We start from the raw sequence: 25,611 nt of genomic DNA, 5'->3' as shown, positions 1-25,611 counted from the left end.
ATTGTTTCAGTGATCTCTCGGTCGTCACACCTCTCCTCGTTGCGGTGCAGTTCCGCGTCTCTGTGTAAAGAGGGTTCTAGTTTCCTTGAACATATCTGATGTGGTGCCTTCATTCGCCTTCATCTCCGGAGCTTCCTTCATCCCTTCTGTCCTTCCTGTGAATGTAGAAGCCGATTCTTCCTGAACATCACACCTGAGATCATTTACGTCCAAATACATCTAAAGCATCTGATTCAAACTGAAGGATGATGACATCATCGGTGACATCATGCCACGTTTGAGTCCGTTCGGCTCAGATGTATTTCTTTTTTCTTTTTTTTACTCATATCCAGGTGTGACCTCCATCATAACCTCAGACAAACAACCGACCTGACCGACTGACTCAGATCCAGGTGTTTTCCAGGTGTTTTCCAGGTGTTTCCAGGTGTTTTTCAGGAACATATTACCTCATTCAAGCCACACGGGCAGACATGGCATGTTACGAACGCATCGTTACCAATCGGGGTTCCAGGTTGAGAAACACGGGCTCATTTTCACGCGGATGGAACCGAAAACCAAAACCTTCAACTGATATTTCGTTCACATCGAGGTCGAATCGTTGAGCTGAAGGCGTCGCGCTGTGAGGAGGAAATATTTCTTACATCCAGCATTTAGAGGCGACCGCTAATGTTAGCTTATGGAAAGGGGGCTAATGTGTTGAATGCTAGAATGTTAAATAATCGTTAGCTAACCCAAGTGCCAAAACAGCAGATATTTCCTCTCCGTCATGCGACGCTTAAAATAAATTCACATCAATAAAACCCCTCATTTTTAACCCCTCATGTCAACTGTTTGAACTCAGAGTTAACTCGTACTGTTAGCATTGAGTTAGCTAACATATCACATTTGTATAGTGCTACCTTAGTAACTTTATGGTGACTAAACAAAACATTAACTGAGTTTATGGTAGAGAGTGAAAAGAGACGCGCTAGCTCGACGTAGCGGCGCTTCCGGGCTTCCACTTCCTTCAGGAGAAGCTAACGTCGTCTGAGTCGTCCCACTCGGCTCCGCCTTCGGACGCGGGGCGTTTTAGCTAGCAACATTTCATCGCGTAAAACAAATAGATTAAAATAGTTTTCAACGCAGATGCAAAACTTCTAGAAAAGTTTTCTCTGATTTTATTCCGTAATAGATTTATCAGGTTTTCCAGCATCGCAATACCCAGACAAGCCAGCAGGGGGGTGTCAAGTTGTTTTGGACCCACCTTGTTCTGATTGGTCAAATGGCTTTGATTAAAGGCGTAAATTAGTTTTCAGCGTGCTTTAAATTTATAAACGTTCAGATTCTAATTAACAACAACAACAAAATCCCGCACTTTTTTAATTTGAAATTTGAATTTCGGATCAAACGGACTCATTCTAGAGCACGATTTAGATAAAAAAATATATTTTTCAAAACAAGTTTTTAAATTATTTCATTTTTAACATTTATGCCTCTTGTGCATTAGTGCTAAAATTTTTGTATCGTCATTTTGGCTGGCGTTAGCTAGACTAGCAGACATTAGCCGGCGCCGACAGCTAACGAATAAACATCAAACGTGACGTTAACTAGTTGGATTAACCAGCTGAATCCAACCAAGATGCGACGGTGGAGCCGTTTAGCCTCGATGCTAACGAGCGGGATGACACGGCGATTAGCATTTCCCTGGTTTTTTGCGTTCACAAATTCAAAATTTAAAGTCACCATGTAGAAGCTTGTTTTCACTTTGTGCAAGTGATGCTTCCATTTTTTTGTGGCCAGTCAAGTGCCTGTGAGGAGAAATCAGACGTGAGCGCTAGTTGATTTCCTCTGAACATCAAAAAGAATCTTGTTTTAGTAAAACGTGGGTCGTCGTCGATGACGAGCAGCGGCGGCGGTTTAGCATTCTGTGGCACATATTAGCGTAAACCTGTGTGAAGTGGTGTCAGGACTCACAAAGGACCCCTTGACTGTGTGAAACCTCCTCTTCCTCAGCTTCCTCCCTCTTTTTATACTGATTTTATCCCAAACTGTAGAAAACAACAGAAACTTTTTACGAACAGACTGGAGATCAGATTTTTAACCCTGAAATCTCCATAGCAACGGGATGTCAACACAACGAAGAAGGCACATGTTCAGGGCTCCTATTGGTCAGAGAAGCTGTAAGGGGTTTCCCAGGCATATTGTCAAGGGGTTGCTGTGGACTCCTCTGCCCCAGGGGGCGTTACGGGGGTGGGAGAGGGTGCACGGCGTGAGTCACATGACTTCCTCCCTTCTTATCCTGAATAAACAGGTGCGTAAAGACGGCCGCCTCCGTTCCGCACGCTGTCCCGGATTGGTCAGCGGCTTCAAATCTTGGCCACGCCCCCCCCCGACACTTATCGATGAAACAAAAGCGAATTTTTTCTTTTTTTTTCCGATTTCCTGAATCTTTGAACGGCTTTAACGACACACGAACCTCGTGGTGACGATCTCAGCCAACCTGAGGGGCGGCCCTCTTTCCGGTACCAGCAGAAGGACGATGACCACGATGATGATGATGATGATGATGGTTATGATGATGGTGTGAAATGTAAATCTTGTACCTTATGTTTCACTGTTGTAGCTCAACTGTAGACCACAGAGACAAACTTGTACTACTGATAAAACTAATATGCTATAAAAAAAAAAAAAGACTCCGCCTCCTAGCCAAGGGGCGGGGCCATCCCTGTAAAATAACAGAACCACCCGTCGTGTGTTATGGACTGAAGATAAATATATAAATATATATGTACGAATAGAGCAGACGGAACACGTCCAGGCAGGAAGAAATAACTCAAAAAAATAAAAGCCTCCTCCCCAGGTATCCTGTTAAAAGCTGTTCTTTTATTTTCTTATTTCCTTTGGAGAAGCGACGATCGATTGATCGATCGGTGTAACATAGATTTTTGATTCCCAGTGATGAAGATCCTCCTTAGGAATGAACGTTTTTTTGTAACTGTGGTGGTTTGTAGAGAAAATCTCCAAAATCTCCTGCTTGTGTGTGTGTGTGTGTTTTGTGTCTTTATTTTGTAAAATGTAAATCTGTTTCTATCTTCCTCTCTTAACCCAGTGCCAGGATCAGTATTGTATGAATGACTACCACACACACACACACACACAAGCGTACACACACACACTGATACACAAAAAAGTACACACACACACACACACACAACCTGTTTCTGAAAAATAAAATGAAATCACTGTAGAAAGAAGGGTTATTTCAGTTTTATCTTTTTGTATATGGAAATAAACAATAAATACTGTTAAATAATTTTACAAACTTCTGCCGTGTGTTTCCTGAGTGAACTCATTGGTGGACGTTAGCTAGAATCCGACGCTGTGATGCCATCCTGAACACGACAAGTCCATTAGAATCATTGAGAAAGTTTCATTTAAATTTTTTAATTTGAATTTGAATTCATTTTAATTTTAGTTTCAACATAATTTGTACATTTCCTGAAATGTTCTGGACAAAACGAAGCAGAACCACCAGTAACCTTTAGGGGGCAGTGTCGCCTTATGGACGCAAAGATATTAAAAATAAACCCCGCCCACATGTGATGTATTAATGACGTCACACACCGCCGTCCCGTTCATCATCATAACTCCTCGTTTTCACAACTGTCAATGCTTCTGACTCCACTTCCTGCTCTGCTTTCACAACTGCATTTCCCAGAATTCCCACAAACATTCAGGAGCAATTGAAGTCAGCAATTTAATATTTCACTTCAAATCAATCCACTGTGTGCAGCTGGAGCGCCCCCTACAGGCTCACTGAATTACAAAACCTCATGTTACACAACTAAAGACTATAAATACATCAATTAACAATAAAATCTCGTTTGTACAGATTCATTTAAAAATTTACACCAAAGTCATAATCCTTTTTTTTATAAAACAATTTAAATACAATCTTTACATACAGGAATATTAATATTATATATCTGACAATCTCAGGTACAACAGATAAATAGTGTTTCAGTGAGGTCAGGAATAAAAACTATTCAAACAATGATTTAACTCTCTAACATGAAGGCACCATGACAACGTGATGGACACACCCTTCATGACATCACAGAAAGAGCACAACCAATAAGAAGTGATTGTTTCTGCCATTAATAATGTTCCTGCAGGAGCGTCGGCTGCATCTTTGCATAAATCGAAACTTCTGATGCTAAGCTACGTTTGCTGTAGCTACTTCCTGACTTACCGCCCCCCCCCCCCCCGTGTTAGCATCATGCCATTTAATTATAATAATATAAATGAGAATAATATGTTTACATGATGCTAATAATGACATACTAGTGAATATACGATAATAATTCCTTGGTGACGTCAGCCCCGCTACGGAGCTACAGCTAGCATAAACCTGTGACAATAAATCAACAGGAAGAGGAAAACTTCCAGAATTTAAATGAAATTCTTCGTTGTGTTTGTTGTTTTCGTCTATTTACTGAAAGTTTGTAACGTTTTACGTTCATGGAACTCAGGAAACCTCTGAACATTCTCTAACTGGCTCCGCCCACCCCTCGCTCTCCAAGCGACAGCCAATAAAAACTTGTTCTGCTCCCGGAGCCTCTCAGCCAACCAGTAGGTAAGCGTCCTGTCAGCACTTTGTGACTCCGCCTCTTCCTGTCCTTCTTCTTCTGTGGTGAGTGGCGTGATTCCGTTGCAGCGGTTAAGTTCACAGGTACGCCAGGTGATGCTGTCACACCTCCTCCCCTCCTTGGTCACCTCCCCCACCCCCACTTTCCTCCTCCTCCACTTCTCTCTCTGCTTCACTGATCTCCTCCTTTTCTCCTTCTAATCTTTCTTCCTCCCCCTCTCTCTCCTCCTCTTCCTCTGTCTCTTCTTTCTCTTCTTCCTCTCTCTCCTCCTTTTCTCCCTCGTCCTCTCTCTCCTCCTTTTCTCCCTCCTCCTCACCCTCTCTCTCTTCTACCTGTCTTTCTGGATCAGTCTCCATATCTTTCTGTCTTTTCTCCTCCTCCCCCTCTTCTTCTTCTTCTTTTTCCCCGTCTGTCTCACCCTCTGTGTGTCTCACATGTCTCTCTCCCTCTGTCTCCCCCTGCTGGTCAGTGTCATCACTGCAGACCGTTTGTGCTTCTGTGTCTTTTTCTGGCTCCTGATCCTGATCCTGATCCTGGTCCTGTTTCTGTTCCTGATCCTGATCCTGATCCTGATCCTGGTCCTGTTTCTGTTCCTGATCCTGATCTTGATCCTGATCCTGGTCCTGGTCCTGGTCCTGGTCCTGTTTCTGTTCCTGATCCTGGTCTGGTTCAGGCTGGTTGTCTCTCGCTGTCCCAGTCTCCAATCCTTGATCCTGATCTTGATCTGGTTCAGACCGACTCTCTGTCTCTGCATTTGGTTCAAGCTCCTGGCCCTGGTCCTGGTTCTGGTCCTGGTCTGGATCAGGCTGGTTGTCTATCTTTGTAACAGGATCCAGCTCCTGATTCTGGTCCGGTTCGGGTTTACAGGCGGTTTCAGGTCCGACTGAGTCCGAAGATATCGGCTGAGAGGGGAGAGACTCCTTCCTGCCCAGGCCTGCAGGCAGACAGGAAGGTGAGGACAGACGCAGACATGCTAACATTAGCAGCAGACGTGCTAATGCTAGCTGCAGACATGCTAATGCTAGCTTTAGCTATGGTATATTTAGAGTGTACCTGCAGGCATCAGGATCAGAGCCTGCAGGATGTCTGACAGGGAGACGATACCGACGATACGAGACTCCTCATCAACGACTACCAGCCTGTGAACCTATGAGAGACACACACACACACACACACACACAAACATAGTCTTGCATTAAAAAAAATGTCTGAAATAAAATAAACTTGTATCTGATTCCAGATTGTTCCTGACGTCCGTCCGTCCGTCACCTCTGCCTTCACGATGCGGTCCACGATGGTTTCCAGTGTTTCCAGTTTGTTGCACTTCATGACTCCCTCAAAGTACTGGGACCGGTGCCGGAGCGCCTGCGTCACCGTCACGTCCAGGTTGTTGTACGTCTTCTCCGCCGCCAGGTTCTGTGCAGACGGACGACACTCAGGTTTCCTCTGCTGCCTCCGACAGCGAACGCAATACCAACGATGTCACATTTACTCACGATGACGTCGAACTTGGAGTAGATGTCCACGACTTTCCCTGCCAAACGCAAACGACAACAAACCCCACGGTCACACGGGCGTCACGAGCAGCTGAGAGGTATTTAAAGGCGGTTGCCGGCGGTTACCGTTGTGGTCGACCACGGGGAGGGCGGAAACGCGGCGGTGCGTGAAGACGGACAGCGCGGTGATGAGCGGCGTGTCCGGGTGGATGTAGGCGATGTTGGCGTACGTCCCCACGGCGAGCTCCTCCAGGGTCTGCTTCATGAAGGCCGGCATGGGCATCTCACACACCTGACACACACACACACACACACACACACACACACACACACACACACACACACACTCAGTGTGACAGATCATCCAGGTTTGAAAAACTGCTGTAATAACCCGTCAGACCACCAGGGGGCACTGTCTATGCAAAAATACATAAACTGTTGCCAGGTTGACCTCCACCAATCAGGTTTGGGTGGAAATCATGTGATGCTGCTAGCTTTGAGTGAAATGTAGCTAGCTTAGCGTAGCGGCAGGAAACACGCTGGCTCAGGAAGTGTGGGCGGAGCTAAGAACTCACAAACAGCTGCAGGAACTTGAGGATCCTCTTGTGCGTCAGGATGTAGAGCGCGTTCCCGCTGACGGGGTCGATGACCGGCAGGCGGTGGATCTTATTCTTGATCAGCGAGTAGACGGCCTCGAATATACTGGAGGGGGGGGGGAGAGGAGCGAGGTCTGAGTGCTGCCCTCCTTTTCTTCCTCCTCTCAGGATATTTCCAGCAGCGAATAAATTATTTAGTGACTCTGACTCTAGATGGAGTCTAAACCCACCTGGCGTCAGGTGAGATGTGGACCAGAGGCTTGAAGGTCTCCTGCAGGTAGAGTTCTGTCGACACGTCAAACACACAAGCCGGTTGGGTTTCGGACGCATCGACAGAATTCACCGGCGGCGTCATAGTTACCTCTCCACGTCTCGATTTTGTGCTCCTCCAGCTCGTAGATCTGGACCTGGAAGAAGAAAGACAGACTCACACCTGAAAACGCTCAAACTGTCAGAGGAGGAAGCCGCCAGCCTGAGTCGGAACACTCTAGCTGCTAGCCTAGCCTAGCCTAGCTTAGCGTGAATACTGAGAACAGAGGGGAGAAGTTAGCCTAGCTTAGCTTATAGAAGGAAGAGGACAAAAGTGAGTTATGATCTTACAATAAAGGCTGTAAATAGGGAACAGCTAGCTTAGAATAGACTGGAAATGACCAGCAACAGACACCCTGAAAAAAAATAGCGGGAAACTAGCTTGTTTAGCATGTAGATGGAAACAAATGGAAAAACTTAGCTTAGAAAGTTAGTGAGAGTTAGCATTTAGCTTAGCAAAAAGACTGTGTGTGTGTGTGTTTTACCATTGGTGACTTATAATATCTGGTCAGGATGTTGATGAAGTCAGTGATCGTCAACATTCCTGCAAAAAAAAAGAGATTCATGACGTGTGTGTGTGTGTGTGTGTGTGTGTGTGTGTGTGTGTGTGTGTCACAGGCCGTCTTACCCACAAAGCTCTGCTTTTTGCTCTCCCACAGCGGAGCCGCTCTGACGCCGTTGGCCACCAGAGCGAAGAACGCCTTCTTCACCTGAGACACGGGACAGGTGTGAACGGGACAGGTGTGAACGGGACGGACGCCGTGTGGGCGGGGCCTCACCTGCAGCGTGGTGTCGAACACCACCAGCTTGGAGCTGGTGGGGATGATGTCGTAACACTTGTGACACTTCATGAAGCGCATGTAGATGTCTCGCTCCGACTCCTCCGACGCTGTGCAAACACACAAACAACACGTCAACATCGGAGCTACAGCGACATCACTTCCTGTCTATCTCACAGGAAGTGATGTCAGCTGAGTCGCTGGAAGAAAGCGAGCCCTAACGGTCGCCCGTCAGATTATTATGAGGGTGTTAACGACAACAACGCGTGTGTTTGTGTTCCTGATCACCTGGCTTGACTCTAAGCTGTCTGTTACCATGACAACAGAGCACCTGATGCCCGTCCCCCTCCCCTTGCAAAGCATTCTGGGAGCATGAGAGTGCATGGGTCTTCTTTACTGACTCACTGTGATTCAGGGACAGAATGGAAATGTTTGTTCTACCCATAATCCCTTGCGTTCTTTGTATTCCCTGTTTAAGAGGATTCTGTTTCAGACTGCTGAAGGTCGGAGTCGACTGCTGTCGCTGACTCGGCTTCACACAGGATGTCAGCCGGAGTCTGGAGGGCGGGATGGAAGCTGCTGATCACTCAACACCAGCACAAAGCTAGTTAACACCTGACGACACCCAATCTAATCCGTCCAATCACAGCTCCAGGTCTCACAGTTCACACCTGGCTTCCAAAAAACACTTCCTGTGAGGCTCACCGGCATCATCGGGGTCCGGCTGCTCCGACATGGCGTCTGCAGCCTCCGCCTGCTGAACACACACACACACACACACACACACACACACACACACACACACACACACCGTCAGATGGATAACCTGTCGAGCTAATGATAAAAACATATCTTAAATGCCTTATAATTAAATGTAGGGTTTTGGATGTGTAAATTATCGTTGAAAATATATTTTGAATTTTTTTTACAAGAATAAAAAAAGTTCTTAAAAATCCATAAACGTTTGAACATTAAAAATCTACATTTAATTCTCATTTCATGGTTGAAATAACGGTAGCCGCCGTCCGCGCATGCGCACATGCATTCAGACGCATTCGTTGAACTTCGGTAGTGGGCGGGGCTGACCTCGCCCAGCTGTGCTCTGACGTCATTTCAGATTCCGGAGATGATTGGTTCAGACTTGGGTGTCAGGCTGTGGAGTCTGGCGCGTGCCGGCCGGATGTTTCATAGAGCTAGCAAGAAGTTGTTTTAAAAATTAAACTTTTAATTTTTTTTCTCGAGGTTTGAAGACATTAACTAGAAAAGATTAGATAAAAACTCGTTTGTGTTTTACGGAGATAATCCGGGTCACTCCACTCCTCGGTTTAACACGGAAGAGGCTAACATTTAGCATCCAGGAGACGTCACTGCCGTGAGTTTTATTAATGAGAACCTGCGCATGCGCAGATGAAACACAACTTTTATTTTATTCTTCAGAAATTAACTTCCGACCTGAGCAGGAAATAAAGTTTAACTTTTTAAACTCAATCCGCGCTGCGTGGAGAACTCCCTCATGACGTCACCAGAAGTTCTTTCTCCGTGAGAACGAGGAGCCCCGGCATCGGTGAGTGAAAAGCAATCGATTGTCGAGTATCAATCAAAGCTGATGATGATGATGTCACGACCTCTCTCTACGTGATGCTGGTGTGTAGTTTATCAATGAAAATGATTGGTAACCCACCGATTGAACCGCCTCTGTAGAAATTTATTATGAGTTGTTCCATAATAACGTGTAATAGATCAATAATTAATACCGAATAAGCAGGATGTCAGACATGGATCGATTGAAGGAGCCTGACTTCACGATCAGGTGTTTGTTGTTGTCGCAGGTTTGGAAGGATGCGATCTGTTGTTTTTGAATCTTGACATTTTTATCTCTAACGTGAACATCTAATAGTGATTTATGCGCGTGACGCGGAACGACTGATGAAATGCGTGACGCTAGCCGGCGCTAGCTTGCGGTGGCTAACGGGAGCACCTACTTGACAGTCGCCGTTCATTAAACGCCCCTTTCCCTCGTCGCTTTTTTTTTTTTCTTTACCGACGCCGATCTCACGGTTCTACCCGGGATCCGGTTCACTCCTCACGGCTCCATCTTGTGCGTCTGACAGGCTGGGGGGAACCCGAGCTGCCGGTACGCGATCGTCTTCTTTCGGGAAGGATCGGTTCTGTTCGCTGTCAGGTTCGCCATCACTGGATCCGCGGCAGCCAGCAAGCTAGCACAGCTAACACGTCACACTTCCGTTTTGGGATTTCACAATAAAAGCATACGTTTTACAAACACTGACAGCAAAGCTTGTTAAACAAAGTAATGGAAAGCGGTGAATGAGGTGTGAAGATTATAAAGTAAAAGTACTAATATCTGTCCTTTAAAATAATCTGGTTCAACCGGAAGTACTGTATTTAAAGTGGTGCGTCAGTGGACATGTGCCACAACAATGAGTAAAAGGTTTTTGTGAGATATCCTTAGATATACCATAAACTACTGTATATATACCATATAATATGTTATAAACTATAACTATTATATAATAGACTACTTCTATATACTACGGTTACATTTGCATTGCATCAGTCATATTACTGTATATTAGGTAAGTATATTTACTTAATAGATGTTGGAGTAGAAAGAGTAAGTAAGAAGAGTAAGTTCTGTAATTGTGTGAATGTATTTGTATTTAATTTTAGGTCAAGGTGAAAAGATTTAACTTTTCCCTGAGAGAAGAGAAGTCATTTATGGGTTTCTTAAAATTTCCTATAACTTTTATAATGAATTATAAAAGTTATAGAAAGAGTATCCAATGAAAAACTATAAAAATATAGGTTAATTTAGTAAAACATGTTGACTTGCTCGAGATTAAATTTTTGTTTGTTTAGTTTTCAGTTATAAAGCCGTTACCAGGTATATATTAAAAGTTAAATATATTTCTTTATTTGAAAGATGTAAAAGTTTTGATGGAATTATGACAGAATCCTCCGTTCAGCTGCTGGTTTCATTTATTCTTTTACTTTCATGCTGCTGACTCTGCTTTAGTTGGCAGTGTCATTTTTGAAAGTCCTTGACCGATTGAAAGTCTTATTTTGAAAGCACGGCTTCCGCTCCCGTCCGTCTGACCTGCACTGCTGCAGCTTAACGGAGCGCGAGCGCGAGCGGAAGCAGCCGAATGGAGCCGAACGGAGCCGAGGTTCGCTGCGCTCTGACAGATGAGAGTTTCACTTGTTTTCCTGGCTTTCTCGGTACATTTCTCGGTAACTGGACGCAGAACGAAGCTTTTTTTATCGAAGGAAGCCAGAAATAATTCTTGTTTGATGCCTCAGCTGGAACTTAAATCACTGCTGAGTCAACATGTTAATGCATGAATAATTAACAGTGAACTCAGCAGGCAGACAGTCAATACAGGAGTTATATCCATTTCCTGTCTGCCTCCACTGTAATGACGAGCATAGATCAGCCTCCAGGGGGTGGATTTGATTGGTGGAAGTGTATCGTCTCAGATTAAATTAAAAATGGGATGTTCTGCTTTATTTGATCCAATTTCTCAGACAGGAAGTTCCTGGTCACATGATTATTAATTAGTAACAACCTCTGTTTATGTTATCAACATCAATTGACAAAAAGTTGCCCGCAAGCACTTACCGGCCTCCTGACAGGAAGAGGAGGAGCCACTGGAGGTGGTGGGAGGCACGAGGAGGAAAAGGAGGATGGGTACAGATTGGAGCTGTGTCCCATTTCGGGAGGCGTGGAGAAGGAGCGGAGCCTCCTGGTCTCCGGACGCCTCGGCTCCGTCAGGTAGGTCTCCAGACGGAAAACATTCACCTCCTCCTGACGAGGAGGAGGAGGAAGAGGAGGAGGGGAGGAGAGGCTGTGAGCTGGGAGAGAGGAGAAGGGAATTAAATTAAATCAAAAGGAGGAAACATCTCCCTCTGCAGGACAGACGGAGTTACTGCACGACAAATTTGATTTACTTTGAGCTGCTGGAGGACAAAAGAAATACTGTAATACCAACACACACAATATGATGACTGATGTGTGTGACGGAGTCGTGTCGCCGATTCAGGCGAGTTCACCCAAATGGAACGCAAACTTGGGGAAATTGCGGCCCGGGGGCCACATCTGGCCCTTTGTACATCCCTGTCCGGCCCACTTGAGGCCAGTCATAAGTAACATACACAGAAAATACACAAATGATGTAAATCAAACACCACAATAGTAGAAAAGTCTCAACGCAAATGGAGACACAAGTCAAAGGTTATTCATCGGGATGGGACGTGACCACGCCCCCTGATGGCTCCGCCTCCTGACGCCAAGAGCCGAAAAAGACTGGTCTGTGTTTAGCAGCTGTATACACGTGTGTGTGTGTGTGTGTGTTTACTGTTGTCAGGAAACAGCTGAACACACACACACACACAACAAACAGTCATTAGATAAAAAAACAGACGCTTCTCTGAGCTTCAGGTTCAGTTTGAGAGAGAAGAGAAAAACACCAGAGAACGACTGATGGGGGGGAAACCTGACAAGATAATCTCACACACACACACACACACACACACACACACACACACACACACACACACACCTGCCTGGACTCATTCGTCATGTTTGCCTTCTAATGAGGCGGATTAAGAAGCAGAAAAGTCCAGATCTGAGCAGCTTTTCCTTCCCACTAGATCCTACATTTCCCACAATGCACCTGCAACCTGTTTCACCGTGACCGTGTCGTTCCTAATGAGAGACGTGAGTTTCAGACACAAATTATTACTACGTAATGCATTTCTCATTAACTACATATCATTTCCTGGTTGCTGAGATAGCCCCGCCCCTTCCAGGTGTGCTATGCTGTTAGCTTATGTTAGCTTGTCCAGGTGATTCTGCCTGTCCTGCAGACATTATGCTCCAATCGTAGTCTCAGGCAGCTCCCAGTGGAACCAGTCCTCCTGGTGGTGGACACCAGTGGGCGGTCTCGCCTCTCGGCCACGCCTATCGGCCACGCCCGATTAAATTAGACATCAGGAGGACGACAGAAAGTTCATTCAGCGCTCCGAACTCAATGATAGTTTACGCCTGAAACATCTTCAAGCCCTTTATTTACTAAAGACGTTTGTCTGACTTTATTATTAGTGGTGAACAGGAAAGCTCGCTCTAATACAGAGGCTGTCAGTGTCAATAAAGTTCACTGATTCAAAATCATTCTGGACTTTCAGCACCAGAATCTGTCGTAGAATTTTAAAACGCCGCCAGACGACACCTCGTGGGACGGTTTTGTCGTCTTCAGGCGGTTCTGGTTTGTCGGACGGATCGGATGCAGACTGACGGTGGTTGCTACAGACGACAACGGTTGCTACGGACGATGACGACTTATGTCACGGTGGACCCGGTGGGACCAGCAGGTGCTTACTGTCATCCGGCGCGTCGATGGGGTCCCACCTCCCCCTCAGCCTGTCTCCCTGTCTTCTGTCCGGACCGAGCCCCGCCCCTCTCTGCGGCTGGTCTCGCCTCTTCCTGTTGGACACAGGAAGTAGTTGGGCGTACGGGACGCCGCAGGGCTCCGAGCGCCGCCGTAGCGTCCGTCTGTCGGCCTCCTTCGCCCTCCTGTCCTCCGCCATGACGCACGACGCAGACGTCCTCCTGCCCCGCCCCCTGCCTGACTCCGCCCCTTTCCTTAGCTCCTCCTCCACGCTGGACTCGGACCTCCGGCGTTCCTTCTTCCTGCTGCTCTCACTCCTCTTCTGGTCGTCCTCCATCCGTCCACAGGGTTCGGACTTCCTCCTCAGCACCTGTCTGTCTGCCTGTCTGTCTGTCCTGGATGTCTGCCGCCCTTCCTCCTCCTCCTCCTCCTCCTCCTCTGCTCCTCCAATCGAGTCGCTCCAGCCCTCCTCCTTCTACTTCCCCGGCTTCAGACGCTTCATCGCTAAAAACAACTTAAGCTAAATAAACAAACACAAACAAACAAGCAATGCTGTTTAAAAGATAACGCTAACGCTAGCTAATGCATTAGCAGGCTAATGTTAGTGTTAGCATAAAAAATGTTATAGATTTAAAGAGAGAAGCCTTTCAAATATAAAGTGGCATTAGCCCTGATGAGAGACAGATAAGACAGATAGACAGGTCCTCAGAGCAGACAGACAAGTGGTCCTCAGGGCAGACAGACAGGTCCTCAGGGCAGGCAGACAAGTGGTCCTCGGAGCAGACAGACAGGTCCTTAGGGCAGGCAGACAAGTGGTCCTCGGAGCAGACAGACAGGTCCTCGGGGCAGGCAGACAAGTGGTCCTCGGAGCAGACAGACAGGTCCTTAGGGCAGGCAGACAAGTGGTCCTCGGAGCAGACAGACAGGTCCTCAGGGCAGACAGACAAGTGGTCCTCAGGGCAGACAGACAGGTAGTCCTCAGGGTAGACAGACAGGTAATCCTCAAAGCAGGCAGACAGGTCTTCAGGGCAGACAGACAGTGGACTGTCTGTCTCTTTCTGTCGTCCGGCTGAAACTTCAGAGCGTTTCAGTCTCTGTTCTCTCTTTTAGCCACGCCCCCACATCTTTCCTACACTGTAAAAAATGACAAACTCTCCAGAGCCGTCCAATCACAGGCCGGTCCAGAGCCGTCCAATCACAGGCCAGCTGTGACCCAAACACCTCATGACTACAACAGAGACACTCCTGAGCAAAACAGGAAGTGACTGATTATCAATCTTTGCTGCGCTCATCAATGAACCAACAGCAGGAGCTCCATATCTATCTATCTATCTCCTCTTCTGATTGGAGGAGGGCCAGAAGCTTGCTAGCTGCTGCTAGCTGCTGCTAGTGTGGTTTTCAGCCTGTAATTCCTGTGTGCCCTGGTTTTTTTGCAGTGTGTGTGTAACTTTCTCTCCCGTCGGGTGTTTTGGTCGTTGGTTGAGGATCACAGCCAGAGATTAAGAGCAGATAATAACGCCGCGGGGGGGCTGTTTGCTGAGCAGGACTCCACCAGCGCACACATCTACTGTTACCCAGCTTTACACAACCGTCTGACATCTGGAGACCCCCCCGCCTCCACCGGACCAATCAAGTGACCCCACAGCCATGAAAACACAAACATCCCCAAGCTGGACCAGAATGAAACCTCAGCCCCTCAGCAGCTAGCACAGCTACGCTAGTGGACATTTGAGGCTGGATTTGCGCTAAATGCTAACATGCTTGCATGCTAAGGTTTAGCAGGTGTAACGCTAACACCTCTAGTTTTGTGTCTACTTCATCAGTAGCTAACTGAGATTTAGCTGCATATTTGAAAGCAGCTAGCTGAGATTATTAGCCTTAGCTCGGTATGCTAGCGGACTAATATTAGCTATTCATTGCAGCTTTAGTGCAGCTGAGGCTGATGCCATCGTTAGCTCTGCAGCTATTTGAATGTAAACCAAATGACCGGATACTGTTGGATGTTGACGGCGCTACAGACAGGTCACATGACATCAGGCTGAATGTGATTGGTGGAATCATCCAGAGCCTGACAAAGCTGCTGCTTCACTTCACAGCAGACGCAGAGCGAGCTAACAAAGCTAACTGAAGAGACGCCAAGTTCATCCTCTGGCAACTTCTAAGCTTCATTTAATGCAATAATCTTCACTGTCAAACACACACACACACACACACACACACACAATGACATCACACTGTCACCCTGCCGACCAATCAGAAAAGCAGTGGGCGGGCTCTAACTCAAAAACAACGTGATGCTCCTCAAATGTTTTGGTGCAAAAATCGACCAGAATCATCCCGTCAAACATTCACCTCCGTTTGTTCCTCGCCGACCAATCAGAGGCCGAGCTGTGAGTCATGTGACTAACGAGAACAGAAGTCAGTCCCACAAGGGATTCGACTCTTCTTCCTCCTCATCCTCCTCATCCTCGCCCTGTAATTTGTCTGATTCACGTCTGACACACAAAACACAGCAATTGTTTGTGTTCCCTGCAGGTTCTTGCAGCCCTGAGTTGAGTCTGAAAGGCTGGTGATGTCAGGTCTATGTTTGAACTCCTCAAGCAAAGCAGCGTTTATCAGATTCTCTAATTGAACATACAAATATTGAATAAAGGTTTGGTTTGAACAGCACTGTAAAAAAAAGACATAGAGGAAGTACTTTTACTTCTCCTGCAGACTTTTATTTGTAGATTGTGACGGTAGTTTGGGTAGATTGTGGCAATACTTTGGGTAGATCGTGACGGTGCTTCAGTTAGATTGTGATGGTAGTCCAAGTAAATCACAACCGTAGTTTGGGTAGATCGTGACGGTAGTTTGGGCAGATCGTGACGGTAGTTTGAGTAGATTGTGACGATAGTTTGGGTAGATCGTGACGATAGTTTGGGTAGATCGTGACGATAGTTTGGGCAGATCGTGACGGTAGTTTTGTAGATCGTGACGATAGTTTGGGTAGATTTTGACGGCAGTTCAATCAGGACGCAGAAGACAATGCACTGTTGAAACAGTTTGCATAATTCCACTAAAAAAAATCTTACAAAGTACGAGGCTATGATTTAGCGAGGGACGACCATAATCGTAATCGTGTTTTGTTGTGCTCTCGCGCTGTCAGCCAATCAGGCGGCTCGATGGCGTCAGCCACGGGTTCGTCCAGCAGGGGGCAGCAGCGCCTCAAACTCTACCTCTGGCCTTGTCTCTCCTGATGCGGGTGAACAGTTTGATGCTGACGGGGGAAGTCGAGGGTTGTTGGTTTGAATCCCTGGATGACGACTTGAAGATCCCACTGAAACTCAGCCTGACACACACACACACACACACACACACACACACACACACACACACACACACACACACACACACACCACACACACACACACACACACACACACACACACACTCAGAGTCATGATCTATTTCTGCTGTAGGTGTGTGTAGGTGTGTGTAGGTGTGTGTACCTGTGAGGAGATCTGGGGGGGGAATCCTGCTGGGGGGCCCCACTCTGGTAGGGGAAGATGGTTTTGGGGGAGCCGGGACTCATCCTGGAGCTGGAGGTCCCGGCCGGAGCCGAGCGGGGGCTCGAGGGCCTGCTGAACGGAGCCCGATGGAAGAAACTCCTGGTTGGGCTGGCTGACTGGCACAGGGGCTCCCCCTGCTGGACAGAAGACTCGTTACAACCCGGTTCAGACCCGATTATAAATAACTAATAATGAAATTGAATTACCTTCCTGCCGCCCCGCTCTGCTCGACCTGAATCTCCCTCCAGGAAGGGCATCGCAAAAACACTGAGGTCCTACACACACACACACACACACACGTTTAATCTTACAGCGTGACTCTCCATCACGTTTTTTTTTCAAACTGCACACGGCAGCGGAAAGTCGCCGACACGACGCTTCACGCGTGCTGAGCTCCACACGCCTCTCCTGTTGCATCATGGGAGAGTGAGGAGAGTAAACATAGAAGTGGACAGTCAGCAAAACGTCTGAGACGACGACACGACTGCAACCGAACCCAGAGGGAATGTCCGAATGTTGCCGGAGCCTCTGATTGGACCAGAGTTTTGTTTCTATTTTCATAGCATAGCTCCAGCTCTACTTCCTGCAGGTGAAAAGTACCTGTTTTTGGATATCAACCAATCAAAAGCCTGAGCTGAAACAACCCAATAAAAGAAGGTGAAGTCTTCCTGTGAGGCAGTGCTGAGGGTTTACCCTCCCACTCATCATCACTTTATGTTTCTCACAGGAGGCTGAATATTTCTGGTCGTCATGGGAACCTGAGCTCCGATCTGGATGCAGCGTCTGCCCACACACGTCTCAGATGTTCTTTTACATCCTGAACATTTTCTTCTCTGAGCTTCTCCTGAAGTTTCTTCGGGTCTCACTCGTGAATCCATTTCTGGAGGAGCGTCCCCACGTCTCCGAGCGGTTCTAATGTTTATCTGAAAATTCACATGTTCCTCTGGCGCCACGACAAACCCCCAGGATTAACAATTACTCCACAACAGAGACACAACTAGTGTGTTAACGCGGAGACGAGTAGTTCACCGTGTGAACCAGTGTGAACCGTGTGACCCGACTCGCGTTAACGTTTTATTCAAAAGACACAAATAAGTGACTCATCAGAAAACTTCAATGAGATTTAACACAAATAAAGTCCTGAAGTAAAACTTCAACCCTGTTTCACTGTGTGAACCTGGACTGTTTCACTGCGTGAACCTGGACTGTTTCACTGCGTGAACCTGGACTGTTTCACTACGTGAACCTGGACTGTTTCACTGCGTGAACCTGGACTGTTTCACTGCGTGAACCTGGACTGTTTCACTGCGTGAACCTGGACTGTTTCACTGCGTGAACCTGGACTGTTTCACTACGTGAACCTGGACTGTTTCACTACGTGAACCTGGACTGTTTCACTACGTGAACCTGGACTGTTTCACTACGTGAACCTGGACTGTTTCACTACGTGAACCTGGACTGTTTCACTACGTGAACCTGGACTGTTTCACTGCGTGTTTCATTTTAATCTCTTCCAGCAGCTGAGCCTAAATCAATCTGATCGATGTGATCAATCAGTGATCAACCAGTGTGATCTGGTGCTGCAGTAACATAAACCTCCTTCTAGACCTGGAGCCTCTAAACATGTCCGTCTATTGACTAAAACACCTGAAATAACGTCTTTCTGGACTTTAAATGAATCAATTGAAGATTACTGGATTAAAACAACAAACTGGATTAAAACAAGAAACTGGATTAAAACAACAAACTGGAGTAAAATCATTCAAACAAACTTTGGAAATAGATCAAACTGAACAGATTACAAACAGAACAGAGTTTACCTTCTGCTGCTCAGATCCACAGATCAATAATCCAATAAACCAATAAATCACTGATCGCTCCCTCGCTCGCCCGTTCTGACACACTTCTGTCACCTTCTGTCTCTTGTACCGCTCTCTACCCCCCCCCTCTCCCACCCCTACCTCTCTTATCATCTATCTTCCTGTTCTGTCACTCTGAGCTGCCGTTAGCTTGTAAAGCTAACGACGGAGGGCGTGACCTCCAGTGTTTACGTTTGAACCTGTTTCTAGTGGTCGGTTTGTTGTTGTAAACAAACCCTGTTTACCGATTACGGTTTTCATGCTGACGTTGTTTACTAAACGTGAATTCATGACGTCCTTCTAGACATGAATGATTAGTTTCTCTTGTTTTGTAAAAATCTGTTTATTAACGTTTGGATTGGTTTAGCTCTTTAGCTCGGCTTCTGACCCAGTTTCTATAGTTACAGACAAGCCTGACTGTGACCTCTGACCTTCATGCAGGTCCTGAAGCAAACTATCATCACAAAAATGCCAGGGGGGGCCCCTGGGATCGGCTTTCTGTGACCCCCTTTAGCAGCTCCAGGTCCAGTTCAGTCCAGACTGGTTCACGGGTTCAGTCCCAGATGGATCATGTGACCAAGCAGTATAAAGGAATGCTGAACTCGTTTAGCATGTTAGCAGGGCACTAGCCCACGCTAAGAGGTTAGCATTTTGCGATCAGGTTATTTTCTTCTCATTCATCTCAGGTCAGATAGAGTCTGATGTAGTCAGACTGAAGCTGATCTCAAGTCAGACTGGAGCTGATCTGAAATCAGACTGAAGCTGATCTGAAATCGGACTGGCGCTGATCTGAAATCAGACTGAAGCTGATCTCAAGTCAGATTGAGTCTGATCTGCAGACACATCATTCTGCAGGGTTCAGTCGACCAGTTAACTCCTTAAACACTTGGATAGCTCAGCTGCTAGCAGCTAGCTGAAGCAGCCAGCAACAGCTACTTTGGGGGCGTGGTGGGGGCGTGGCGGGGGCGTTGTGGGGGAGTCGTGGCGGCGGCGACAGGCGGGTCAGCCCTGATCCTGACGGCGGTTCCTCTTCAGGAACGTGAAGCCTGGTGGATTAATGATTCCTGAGCTGCAGATAAACGCGTCATAAAGCGTGTTATCATTCCAGCGTGACCTCTGACCTGTGGTGTTGTTACCATCAGCTGATAACAGCTGGAGCCGCAGGCAACAGTTTAACCCTCGCAGCTCCGCGTGGCTAACGCCGGAACGCCACGTGCTGCTGACCTTCATCGTCGTCATCATCATGGTTTTCACCAGGGAACCTTCAGAGCAGCTCTTCTCATCGCTCACGAGGCGTTTGGTGACAATCAGATGGAGCGACGCTGACTCAGCTGATTAAAATCCAGAGTCAGGATTTTCTCACACAACAGGTGCTCCTCCTCCTCGTCCTCCTCGTCCTCCTCCTCCTCCTCACTAACAGCTCCAGTCATGACATCACTTCCTGTCCACCTGCTGCTGCACTTGCCTCTGTAACGTAATGCCTGTGGAAGCACCTGAACTCATCACGGACATTCCGTTGTCCTACATTTATGAGAGACAGTGAAGTAAACACTTGTAGGAACTGACCTGGAGCTGATTTAGTGTTTAAGGCCGTTTATTTATTTATGACTCAAAGTTCCTGATGTGTTTTAAAGACGACGATAAAATCCTTCAGTCCTCATCAACACTTAAATGCATCATTAAACAAGCTGGTGGACAGACAGACAGACAGACAGACAGACAGACAGACAGACAGACAGACAGACTTACTGGCATGTGGAGTCTCAGCGGTCTCCTCTTCCTCTTGGAGCTCCTCTCCTCCTCCTTTTCTCCTCTTTCTGCGTTGCTCCTCATCTCCACTCCGAAAATCCTCTAACTCGATTATCAGATTATCTCAGCGCCTCTGTAGTCCTGATACCTGGACTCTGTAGTCCTGATACCTGGACTCTGTAGTCCTGATACCTGGACTCTGTAGTCCTGATACCTGGACTCTGTAGTCCTGATACCTGGACTCTGTAGTCCTACCTGAGTGTTGCCGGTACCGGGTTGGGATGATGATGTGATCCCGGTCCGGAGTTGTGTTTTAACGCTGGGGGGTCGTTCCTGTCCTCCACCGCCGCTCCGCGGCTCCGGGTCGGTCGGTTCCCGGGGGTCGAAACTACCAGGTCCCGGTTATAAGTTAGAACCGGGGCGGCTGGATCCGCAGACACTCGGGGCGGCGGAGTGCGGCTCCATGACGGAGCGCAGCGCCGCCGACAGCAGCGCGAACACTGATTACGCACGAAGCACGGCGCGCTCCGGTTTGGAGAGGGAGTACTACTGTTACTATGACTACTGCTACTGTCACTTTAGTACTACTATTATACTACTACTACTACTACTACTACTATTACGACTACTACTACTACTATATGCTGGGCACAGCCGGATATTAGTCTGCACTGAGGCGCGAACCCCGTCAATAACAATCAACTCGTTTATTATCAGGAGGATTTTATATAAAAGTCAAAGTTCCTGCTTGAATCAACCGAATGATCGTTTTTAAATCTGTTGGTTTATCGTGAAGAAAAAGTTTGAAGTTATAACTTTCAGTTAACACACCGGAACCGTTTGTAACGGTTCTGTTGGACAGCAGGGGGCGCTGTTCGCCAGATGAAGGCTGGTCTGCAGGACAGAAACTATATTAAAAGATGGAAGACAACAGCAAGAAAATACATTAAACTACTTTTTAAATTTAATGAGTAATTTGTCAAAGTACAGAATAAATTCTAACTAAATTCAACACAAGGAAGTCTAGTTAAATGCTGGTCATTCATTACAGATTAAAGAAATGCGCTGCAACCAGTCCTCAGCAGCCAGATTTAAATTGTACGCCTGAATGCTGCTCTTGAACGCATCACGAAGAAGAGCGCTGGTCCAGTAATGACCTTCCACACCAGCAGGTGGCAGTAGTCTGATTTATGGAGCCGTTTTAGGGTAATTTATAACATGTATCATTTATATATCCTTAAAATCCCTGAATCTATTTAAAACATGATTAACATACTTCGAGAATCTGTTCATTCAAAGCTGCGTTAAATATTATGTCATTTTTATTGTCTTCCGATGCGTATTGATCACATGAAGTCATGAATAGCTCAGAGCTCCAACAGTTAAAAATTAAAAAGAGTTTAAACAAAAAAGGAAAAACAAGCTGAAATCATTGAGGTGTCAAGGCTTGCGCTCCAGCTGAGTGGGCGGGGTCAGTAGTGACGTCATTGTGAGTTCACTTCTGGTTTCTCCCCGTTTGGTCGCAGCGCCCTCTGGTGTCCGCTGGAGGAACTGCTGCCTGGAAGCTTTTACCTCCTGGCGAGCAGAGCTCCCAGTGTGACCACAGCTGCTCCCAGTAAGGCCACGCCCACCAGCGTCCCCACGGACCAGAGGCAGTCTGGGGGGGAGGGCTCGCCATACAGCAGCACAAAGGCATCCTGGGAAATAACGGAGGTAGGAAGCAAATGTCAGTTTAGTTTAGGTGGGTTATTTGCGTTTCCTGTTCGTGTGTGTGTGTGTGTGTGTGTGTGTGTGTGTGTGTGTGTGTGTGAGAGAGAGAGAGAGATCCAGTGATGGATGAAGACTCGCTGACCGACTGACAGCTGGTAAATGAATCTGCAGAAGAAGAATCAACTGATCCACGACTCGTTCAGGGAGCGTGGGAGTTTCTATTTTTCCCGGCTTTAGGAGACATTTTAAGAATTTTATATCTTAATATTTCTAAAAAAAAAAACATTTTCTGAAAGGTGGAAATAATTCTAGAGTATAAAAATGTTTTTAGCTGTTAATTATTTGTAATTCTGATTTGTTTAGCACGAATATGACGGCGACCTAGCTAGTGAGCTAGGTCGCCACGCTAGCTAGCTGGAGGGATCCACGATGGAAGGAGATGAGTTTTTAAATCAACACGGTAGAGAAAATATTTCATGTTTTCAAACTTTCAGTCAATGTTTCCCACAAGTCACTTAAAGTAGAGGTCTAACACACATACACACACACACACACACACACACACACACACACACACACACACACACACTGATCTGGTGTATCTGTACGACACCATGGAAATTTTTGGTACAAAATTCTGAGAAAGCAGCTGAGCAAACCAACACACACACCACAAACATGCGTAGACACATACACACACACACACACACACACACACACACACACACACACACACACACACACACACACACACACACACACACAGGTATTCAGCTGTTACTTCTGGAGTTTGAGCGGAACCTCATCAGGAGGTGTTTCGAGGTAAAACCGCGGCGTGAACGTCAACACAGAAACCACGGCAACGGAATATAAATAGAAACTCATCTGGTCCTGGTCTGACCCAACTTGATCCTGATCCTGATCCTGAACTTAAACCAGAACCTGAACTTAAATCAGAACCTGAACTTTAACTTAAACAAAAACCTGAACCTGGACTTACCAGAACCTCAACCTGAACTTAAATCAGAACCTGAACCTGAATCAGAACCTGAACTTAAACAAAAACCTGGACCTGGACTTAAACCAGAACCAGAACCAAAAATTAAACCTGAACCTGAATCAGAACCTGAACTTAAACAAAAACCTGGACCTGGACTTAAACCAGAACCAGAACCAAAAATTAAACCTGAACCTGAACTGCGATGAAAAAAAAATCGTTGAAATAAGTCATTGGTATCCGTTCTTCATCAGCTAACCTTCACACACACACACACACACACACACACACACACACACACACACACACACACACACACACACACACACACAGTTTCTCTCAGGAGTTTTAGGGATTTTCTACACTCTGCATATAATTTGCATTCAAACCAAAATACAATTTTTTTTAAATATTATCTCACCACCGAAACCACACACACACACACACACACACACACACACACACACATACACACACACACACACACACACACACACACACTCTGTTTCTTCCACACTTCGTTCATGGCATCAACGAAAAACAAAGAAAAGTGTTTCAGTCGACAGAAAGATGGAAAAGGAAAGAACGTATTTGTGAAACGTCACTGAATGAGGATGAGACTCCGCCCTTTTCCCCGCCCCCTCCTACCCATCCTCCGTTGTGTTCTATCCATCCTCGGAGCGGCGGTGACTCCAAACTCTCTTCCATCCAATCGGCGATGTCGTCCACCTGCCACGCCTCCCCTCTCTGGACCGCCTCTGTGCACAAAGCTCCGCCCAGCTCCATCATGGCCAGGATCCGCCCCCAGTTCACCCCGCCACTGAACAGCTCGTCCCTGACCGCCGTCAGGCCTCGCCGCCGCTCCGCACCGCACGGCGACAGTGCCGACACCTGAGCTGCCAGGTCGTCCTGGTAGCGACATTGTAGCTCGTCGCCGGCGCACCGCAGAACCACCTGGAGCGGGGGCGTGGCCCGGCCGGGATCTGAAAGGTGGAGACCAAACTTCAAGGAAGCCCAAGCTTCTAACAGGAAGTTGGAACAGGCAAGCAAATGCTAACGCTAATGAACCAACAAACAACCTCAAAAAACAAGGCAGATGGTTCTCAAATAGTTCCTTCAACAAGGAGAGACGTGATTGGTCAGAAGTCTGCTGGCCAATCAGGCGTTGAGTATGAGGATGTGTACGTGTAATTCAACTTTTAAAGGGTTTACATTGTCTTCAAGCAGCTGTTTGTTCTATTAAACCCACTTCATGTCATTAAATGCGACTCCTGCTCTACCTCACCTGGCCACTAGGGGCATGCATGAATATCTGGGTCCTTTAAATGTCCACTAACAGTTGCTATGACAACGCTTCCTCACCTGCTCCAGTGAGTCCTGGTTGTGACGTCATCGCTGATCTCGATGATGATGATGGTGATGATGATGATGGTGGTGGTGACGTCACTGCCTCGTCTCTCCGCCACCAGCGGACGCGCCGCGCCTCGGCCCCGCGGTGGAGCAGTTTGTGACGGAGGTAGTCCTCCACGATGTCCCGGCTCTGATAGGCCGCAGCCATGTGTCCACGCCTACCAGCGGAGACGGTCCAATGGGGGCATAGCAGCTGCTGACGTGTCACAGGTGAAGAAAACAGGCGCCCACCGTTTAATCCAAGTTAGAAATAATTCAACCTGAATTTGAAAAAGTGATCAACACATTGGATTGAAGAGGATCTGCTTTCAGATTGGTTCCAATGGTGACGTCATCAATCAGAGGTGATGATCGATGAATCCACCGATGACATCTGAGAGCTGATGGCGAGCTCTGGAGTCACGTGACGCACAGGAAACGACTGGAAAGGAAGACAGGAGATCAATCAGTTTCTACGGATCGATAATCCATAATGAATCTGAATTATAATCCGGAATTGGGGCTCTGAGACAGAAGTAGCATCAACTCCGGCTTTCGCGCCCTCAGTGAGGACGCAGGTGCTGCACGCGGACACGCACCGCGCGCCGGCCACGCCCCCTCGGGGTTCCCCTGAAACGATCCGCGCCAGACTCCAGTCAGAAAAACGACTAAACTTTCCGATGATGATGAAGATGAAGAGGAGGAAGGTGCTTTCCGGTCTTCATCTCACCTGGAGGGGGTTCGGTTCTGTTCGACTCCGTTCGGCTTGGTCTGGGACGATCACCCGCGCTGAAATGCGTCCGATCCTTTTGATAGTTGATTGGTTTTGTTAGTTGGAGTCTATTTATTTTTGGTTTCAATGCTTTATAAATGATGTTTGTGGTCGAAATAATTTATGATGTAATATAGTATATAATATTATAATATGTATAATATATTGATAAGATAATTTATAATAATTTACTTCCACTTTTTATTATTTTTTATTCTGTTTGTGTTTTAGTTTTGTTTTCATTCATATTCTGGATTTGATGGATGCCACAAAACAAACAACATCTTTTTAAACAGATTATATTTGACTTATTAACAAAAATGTGTTTCTGTTATAGTGTAACAATAGTATGACAGTTATACTTTTAATTA

At 46.7% G+C, this 25,611-nt stretch overlaps 2 protein-coding genes across 9 annotated transcripts; both read right to left on the bottom strand.

The window, feature by feature from the left end:
- Positions 1–3,364: 3,364 nt before the first annotated feature.
- Positions 3,365–20,937, bottom strand: LOC137614022 (5'-AMP-activated protein kinase subunit gamma-1-like). Of its 8 annotated transcripts, none has more exons than XM_068343437.1 (17): positions 20,373–20,937; positions 16,971–17,039; positions 16,705–16,901; positions 16,432–16,544; positions 11,446–11,678; positions 8,514–8,562; positions 7,809–7,918; positions 7,658–7,739; positions 7,515–7,573; positions 7,082–7,127; positions 6,951–7,005; positions 6,700–6,826; positions 6,251–6,416; positions 6,125–6,162; positions 5,898–6,044; positions 5,682–5,775; positions 3,365–5,562 (listed from the first exon to the last, which is right to left on the bottom strand). In XM_068343437.1, the coding sequence occupies exons 1-17, from the start codon at positions 20,454–20,456 to the stop codon at positions 4,730–4,732; spliced, it is 2,502 nt and encodes an 833-aa protein (XP_068199538.1). In that variant the 5' UTR covers positions 20,457–20,937; the 3' UTR covers positions 3,365–4,729. The 8 variants fall into 8 exon arrangements, with proteins under 8 accessions (XP_068199538.1, XP_068199536.1, XP_068199537.1 ...); XM_068343435.1 differs by having other exon boundaries at positions 3,366–5,562; positions 8,514–8,565; positions 20,373–20,936; XM_068343436.1 differs by having other exon boundaries at positions 3,366–5,562; positions 8,514–8,565; positions 16,705–16,898; positions 20,373–20,936.
- A 403-nt stretch (positions 20,938–21,340) lies between these two features.
- On the bottom strand, positions 21,341–25,094 carry LOC137614033 (apoptosis regulator Bcl-2-like). The gene is made up of 3 exons (XM_068343470.1): positions 24,442–25,094; positions 23,728–24,062; positions 21,341–22,069 (listed from the first exon to the last, which is right to left on the bottom strand). The coding sequence occupies exons 1-3, from the start codon at positions 24,635–24,637 to the stop codon at positions 21,941–21,943; spliced, it is 660 nt and encodes a 219-aa protein (XP_068199571.1). The 5' UTR covers positions 24,638–25,094; the 3' UTR covers positions 21,341–21,940.
- Positions 25,095–25,611: the final 517 nt, after the last annotated feature.

The sequence above is a fragment of the Antennarius striatus genome, chromosome 20, assembly GCF_040054535.1.
Source record: "Antennarius striatus isolate MH-2024 chromosome 20, ASM4005453v1, whole genome shotgun sequence".
NCBI lineage: Eukaryota > Metazoa > Chordata > Actinopteri > Lophiiformes > Antennariidae > Antennarius > Antennarius striatus.
The sequence above is the reverse complement of the archived record's forward strand: the minus strand, read 5'-3'. Positions and strand labels throughout refer to the sequence as shown.

Bases quoted from the DNA above. Each gene is read 5' to 3' on its own strand.
- LOC137614033 (XM_068343470.1), bottom strand. From the start codon at position 24,637: ATGGCTGCGGCCTATCAGAGCCGGGACATCGTGGAGGACTACCTCCGT. The intron at 24,063-24,441 runs GTGAGGAAGCGT...TCCACCTTTCAG, and splicing joins ACCAGGACTCACTGGAGCAG to ATCCCGGCCGGGCCACGCCC. The intron at 22,070-23,727 runs GTAGGAGGGGGC...GTTATTTCCCAG, and splicing joins TAGAACACAACGGAGGATGG to GATGCCTTTGTGCTGCTGTA.
- LOC137614022 (XM_068343435.1), bottom strand. From the start codon at position 20,456: ATGAGGAGCAACGCAGAAAGAGGAGAAAAGGAGGAGGAGAGGAGCTCC. The intron at 7,919-8,513 runs GTGAGCCTCACA...GTGTTTGCACAG, and splicing joins GCCGGACCCCGATGATGCCG to CGTCGGAGGAGTCGGAGCGA. The intron at 6,045-6,124 runs GTGAGTAAATGT...CCGTCTGCACAG, and splicing joins ACTCCAAGTTCGACGTCATC to AACCTGGCGGCGGAGAAGAC.